We start from the raw sequence: 6944 nt of genomic DNA, 5'->3' as shown, positions 1-6944 counted from the left end.
AGGTAGTGCAATTTATCAAAAGAAATATGCACATGACAAATATTCACTTGCGGTTTTATTAATGAACGTGGCATAACGTCGGAATAGTTATGAAATTTTTGACACGTTAAAATTAAAAGCATTTTTCAAATGTCGGATTTTAAAAAAAACGTTGGGTTAAATCCCGACGATATGCCATGTTAAATTACCTCAATAAAGTAGCAGCATAATATGATAATTTGAATAAATTAGGTTCTCTCTCTCTCTCTCCCTCCCTGTCTCCCTCTATCACACACTCTCTCTCTCTCTCAATTGTCTTCCTTTATCCGATATGAGCAGATCAATAGAAGAACCAAAGTAACCGACATAGATCAACGAGTTGCAAAACTATATAGGAGATGTTTTTTATTTATATATTTTTTTGAAGATTATAATCCGCCCAGTGCTGGGTATACGCCTCCTCTCACAGAGCTGAGATTGGTTTAGAGCATAGACCCAACTCGCTGCTCTACTGCGGATTAGTGAGGTTTAACGACACAAGCTAGTGATAAAAACCGGTACCGACAGTAGCGTCTTGAGCTTCTTGTAGCGTCTACTGCGATCTCCAAGCCTATTGCCCAGTGGTTATGGGCAAACCCTATCATTGTGAGGGGCCTTTGGTCTAACAGTGGACTGTTATAAGCTACTGATGATAAGGTTACTTTTGTTTGTACATTTAAAAAAATATGTGCTTTCCAAGTGAGCATTTTATATGTTAACTTTATCTGAAATATCTTATAGCTGAAATATAGTAGCGTAAAGTGGGACCTCACTTCATATCATATCATATCATGCTGCTACAGTATCTTAAACTTCTATTAATACTCATTTAAATTGAATGAACGCATTATTCTATAATATTGCCATCCGCGTGACCAGTAGCGTGAACAAAGTTTAAATTGAGAGTATATTTTGTAAGTACCCTCAAAATCTATGTATAATTTGAGACGATGTATTCGAATTAAAATTTAATCAAATATGTTACGATTGGGCGTAATAAAACACAGAATTTACTAAGTAAATAAATATATTTTTTTTATAATAAATCAGAAATTTTGTTTTATTTAAGATCATTGCATGCTAAATGTTATGCTAGTTTAAACTTGTACATTGTTTTAATAATTCCTTTTTTAGTATAGTTTTTGTAAGAAAAATAATGCAACATACGACACATCTGCGAGCGCCGATATTGCTCACAACAAACTGAGCCTAAATTATTTATAGTTAAAAAAAAATAAAAAAAATGTCTGTTATAAAAAAAACCAACCAAATTTTCTACCTTTTAGTTTAGTTTATTTATAAAAGCGTGATTTTTAGTTTTCTTAACCTATTATTTTTATTAGAGCAAAATTAATCGATTAACAATTCACCATCAAATTACCACCATCAATTATAGAATTTGGCTAAAGATAATGGCTTGAAATTAAAATTAGCATAATTACCACCTTAGCGACTATAGATGAAAATTAAATAAATTAACGGAAATCTTTTTTTTCGAATTTAAATATGGAATAATCTTCTCATATTAGTGTATTGCCATCGGTCCTCGATATATCTACAATGTTTGAACGAAATCGACCTTTTGAAGAGGGTCAAATTCTAGTCCAAAGGAGTCTGTTACAAACATATAAACAAACATACAGGTGAAGGTAAATCTAGTAATAAATGGAAGCGCTTCTTAGAGGTGTCTCTCCAGTAGGAGCAACAGCTGTCTCCATAATCCAGTCGGTGAAACTATCAACCTTGGTGAATACATCGGGGTAAGCGCTGTTACCGCAGTCTTTGTAGTAGGATGAGATGCCGATGATCACGTTATTGTAGATCATAGGTGCGCCGGAGTCGCCGAAGCAAGTGCCGGCGTTCTCATTGGCCGCACAGATAACAGCTGAAAGAAATAACATCATCGTCATCATCATATCAACCCATTACGGCCGATTGGCGCAGTTTGCGGCGACCCTGCTTTCTGAGTCCAAGGCCGTGGGTTCGATTCCCACTACTGGAAAATGTTTTGTGTGATGAGCATGATTGTTTTTCAGTGTCTGGGTGTTTATATGTATAATATAAGTATTTACGTGTTTTATATTCATAAAAATATTCACCAGCCATCTTAGTACCCATAACACAAGCTACGATTACTTTGAGGCTAGATGGCGATGTGTGTATTGTCGTAGTATATTTATTTATTATTATTATTACAGGCCCACTACAGGGTGTCCTCCCACAACGAGAAGGGGTTAAGACCGTAGTCCACCACGTGGACTCCAAACATCTTTGAGAACATTATGTAGAACTCTCAGGCATGCAGGTTTCCTCACGATGTTTTCCTTCACCGTGGAAGCAAGTGATATTTGTATTGCTTAAAACGCGCATTACTTAGAAAAGTTAGAGGTGCGTGCTGGGATTACAACTCTGCTCCTCGAAAGTGAAGATTAGTCCTACAAACTGGGCTATTATTAACCTAACATTATTGCTAACATATTATATGCATGAACGCTTCATAAGTGCCTGTGATAAGATCGACATTAATAAAACATTTTTGAATATGAATTTGAAAGCTTGTTGGTTTTTAAAGTCGATTAAAAATATCGATTACAAGTTTTAATACAAAGTACTTTAGGTACTTACAGTCCTTGATGTCAATATCTTCCACATCTTCGTAGGCCTTCTTGCACTGTTCTAAGTTCACCGTGGTCAGTGTGATGGCTTTAAGACTGTCGTGCTGGGGTCCCTCCTCCTGCAATGACAAACCAGGTTACAGGCTTCAGATCATAACCATTTTGAGCAAGCTGTCACACTTCTACACGTGTCAACTTTGGGTCAACTGCACCAAGAGTATACATAGCAGCATCAGAGTCATCATCATTATACCAACCCATTACCGGCCCACTACAGGCTACGGGTCTCCTCCCACTATGAGAAGGGTTAAGGCCGTAGTCAACCACGCTGGCCCAGTCCAGATTGATGAACGTCACTCGCATATTATGGAAAACTGTCAGGTATGCAGGTTTCCTCACGATATTTTCCTTTACCGTTGAATCAAGTGATATTTCAATTGTCCAAAACTCACATAACTTAGACAAGTTAGAGGTGCTTGCCGGGATTGAAACTCGCCGTTCACGTTATTTATATCCCCCGACAAGGGATATAAATAACGTGAACACCTGCTAGAAAAGCACGGGAACATGGAATAGAAGAAGTTTACCCCCGTTTATTACACACATATATCCACTTGTGCGCCAGTGCTCTGAGAGTTGATAAAGCTGTGAGAGAAGATAAATTTGTATCCTATCCCAGAGGAGATAATTGTCTCCTGTCCATCTTGCCGTGCTGGAACCTTACCCATTCTCTGCAGCACAGTTCTACTCCGTACACGGTCTGTCAAAAATATTCTTAGCATACGTTTAAGTAGTGTTATCCAAAACTCTTACAGTTTCGAATCCCCAGCCAGCCACTCTAGTCTGTAGCCCGTCGGGGAGGTAAGTGTTTGCGGGAGGGATGTAGAGGATGTTCATAGATCCGCTCAGCACGAAGGGCTGACTCGTCACCACCACGGCGATGTCAGAGAAGCGGGTGGTCGCGTCGTAATCCGGGTGTTGAATCATTTGGCGGATGCCGGTCAACTGACCGCCACTCAAGCTTTCGGAGGATCCGCCTCTCAAATAGGCGTTAGTCAAAGTTGCGCCGCTGCAGAAGAATAAAAGACACAGCTTTAAAAAAACGACCTCCCTCCGCAGCGATGTGCGCTTTGGTTTTAAGTTGAAGGTCTCGAGTTAAATCCCCGGCAGGAAAATTTAGTAGATACCACTATACCGGATAAAGTCTTGCTGCTAAGCGACGTCGCGCAGAAACCGATTAGGGGTATGTTTCTGAATACAATTGTCTCCAAGCTCATTGCCACGATTGCCACGTATTAAGTTTAATTTATAGAGTGGAACACAGCAATACTACTTCCCCTATACAAATTATATATATCTTCTATACATATAATAATATCGCAGACTAGCTGTGTCTGTACATTCAAGATTGCTAGGAGACGTAAGAAATAAGTAATATTTTCAAATAAGGTTCTTAATTCAAATGAAAGATAGAGTAGGTATATCAAGTAGGTCCTGTATCTGACTTATTAAGAGACGACATAAAAAAATACCTACAAATAAAAAGTTATTTAGTCAATTATTAAAACTAAAATAACTTTTAAGCGCTGATATTTTTTTAATACCTAGTAGATAACATTTACGGAGAAATATGTCAATAAAAATACGAATTAAAAGATAAAATGGCCAGTTACGTGTTAACTAGTACTGCCGTATTTTTTTTAATCCTTAAAAGATTGATAGCTATAAATGATTGAAGTCCTACACTAACTAATGACTTGCTAATCCACATTACTTAGTATATTTTTTTCGTTTGTTTGTATTTTGTGTTATCATCACATGGGTTCGCGGATTAAACATTTAATTCCCTGCTTAGTGCCTTTACGTGCCTTAACATATTATATTAGATATTTAGACTTATTCATTTTAGTTTGTAATTATTATTTCCCTAGCAAAATATATTTTTCGTTGGTTTATTAATAAAGAATAAAGATTTGTGCATAAAAATTAGCAGACAACTATTAGATACTAGTTTAATCTTAACGTGCGCGTACGTTCAATCGGTGTTTTTTATATGTTGTCAGTCGTCACTACAAACAGACAAAATTGACGTTTCAAAAGTGTATATATTTAGGCCTACATAAAATAAACAGATTTTGATTTTGAAGCTTGAAGGAGATATGTTTGGATTCTGTGAGGCATGATCGACAGCTCTGAGAAGGATAACCTACTCTCAAAACAAAAAAAAAGTCCCCGATATTGAGACATTCTTCATTGGTGCTATGCTCCTATCTTAGCGTGATTATATAGAACTTATAGCTTTCCTCGATAAATGGGCTATCCAACACTGAAAGAATTTTTCAAATCGGACCAGTAGTTCCTGAGATCATAGCGTTATAGTAAACAAACAAACTCTTCAGCTTTATATATTAGTATAAGATTGTGCGTTATGATCCAATTAATTAATTGTGTCCAATCCAATAAATAAAGGTTGTGCAGAGGCGACGAGCGACACGACGCGACGGTCCGACACGATGCCACATAACGTTAGAATAAGAACAAGAACAAACTGTACTTACGTGAAGCAGAATGCCGTGGTCAGGACATGCCACGAGGATATCACGGCGCCAGCGCATCGCTGGATGTAGATGTCCGGCCTGGGGTAGTGGTAGACCACTGCGACGACGGAGGGGAACTCCTGGATGCTGACAGGGGTTCCCCCTACTATCCTGTTATCTGCTGATACTGAAACAAAATGTATTGTAAGACTTTATAAGTATCTACAGCAGTAGACATAATCCAAACTTTGCTAGCTCGCAAAAGAGGTGATGTTTTTAAATATGGAGATACTTAAATATCGGGCTAAAATTGATCTTATGTATATTATGTTAAAGCTCAAATTTGCCTACAATTCTCTAGTTCAGACTTTTGTGAAACAAAAATCGGAAGTACAGGATTTACGAAACTCTACGGAAACCAAAAAACAAAGCGTATGTCACAGTCATTTTTTAAAGTGGGTAAATTATCAATCTTTGCATAACTATAATTTGATTTGTGCCAGATATTTTATTAAACTGATCAACATTTTAACATATGTGCTTATAATTCTTATTTATTTAATAAATAGTTTTTTTTTAATGACATTGTGCTGGTGGGTGTTTTGAGAAATACGGGCGTATTTTCGATACACTTAAGTCTTAAGAGAATCTAAACGATGCAGAGATACCTACCTCTTTGTGTCTTAGTTGTCATCAGTTAATAAAAGCGGACAAAGTACATTGTGCTTTTAACTCATCTAAAATACCCTTGACGTATGACTGATTCGATTCTTGCCCATTTTTCACGCTATTGAGTCGACCATTTCTTCTTCAAGCTTCAAGACAGAATCATTTTTGTGATATTTTTGGAATCTTGTTTACGACTAAACTGTCTGAATTGACCAAGGAAAAGAGGTATCTACTCACCAGCACAGAATAAGGCTAAGGCCAGACAGAGCACTTTGGCGACCATGGCTTCGGTTGTACACTGGCACGGTATTCGGTAAAGACGGTTTAAGTGACACTCCGCGAGCCGCTTTTATATTTTCAGTTTAATTAGGCTCCATTGAGTTGTACTATCTTAACTTTTAATTGATCCTAGCGTATATACAGGATGTTTTCGATATATTATGACGACCTCCCTAGTGCTGTGGTGAGCGTTGTGATCTTATATGTGAGATCCAGGGTTGATTCCCCGCAGGGCAATTTGTGAATTTAATATTCTGCATTTTATCTGATTTCGTCCGATGGGAGGCCGCAGCCTACCAACAATTCCCACCAAGAGATTCGCGATGCCGCGATTTTTCTTGTTCAAACTTATTTCATAACAACAATAAGGTTGACAATCCAGACACACTTAGAAAATGCTCGTTAGCTTTATTATTTATTATTTATAGAGGGGACGCCTGCCATTGCCAGACGGGTGATCAGTCCTCTGTAAGGACTATTCCACCCTATTCCCCATGTTGGGACACAGGTTTACTGGGGCCCGGCAGCATCCCCCCCTGAAACCTACCAGTCCCTTTTGTGAACCTCAGGATATCCCCTATAGAGAGGTTTGCTAGGTCTTCTACACTAAAACTGTCCTTACCTTGTAGTTCCCATCTTACCATCGCGTACATGGGGCACTCAGCTATGAAATGAAAACTGGTTTCCATCTCGACACACTCTGGGCAGGATGGATCTTCTGCAATTCTCATTACCGTTAGGTGTCTATTTAACAGGCAATGTCCTGTGGTTATGCCTGCTACCAGTGCTATATTGGTTCTGCTCCGTGACATTAGTTGTTTTGTCT

At 38.1% G+C, this 6944-nt stretch overlaps 1 protein-coding gene across 1 annotated transcript; it reads right to left on the bottom strand.

Annotated features, from left to right (window-relative positions):
• Positions 1 to 1544: 1544 nt before the first annotated feature.
• On the bottom strand, positions 1545 to 6146 carry LOC120634560 (trypsin, alkaline B-like). Its single transcript, XM_039905258.1, has 5 exons — positions 6077 to 6146; positions 5192 to 5357; positions 3447 to 3702; positions 2644 to 2752; positions 1545 to 1903 (listed from the first exon to the last, which is right to left on the bottom strand). Exons 1-5 carry the CDS (start codon positions 6120 to 6122, stop codon positions 1674 to 1676), a joined length of 807 nt encoding a protein of 268 aa, XP_039761192.1. The 5' UTR covers positions 6123 to 6146; the 3' UTR covers positions 1545 to 1673.
• Positions 6147 to 6944: the final 798 nt, after the last annotated feature.

This window comes from Pararge aegeria, chromosome 24, assembly GCF_905163445.1.
Source record: "Pararge aegeria chromosome 24, ilParAegt1.1, whole genome shotgun sequence".
Taxonomy (NCBI): domain Eukaryota; kingdom Metazoa; phylum Arthropoda; class Insecta; order Lepidoptera; family Nymphalidae; genus Pararge; species Pararge aegeria.
This window is presented reverse-complemented; position numbering and strand designations above follow the sequence as displayed.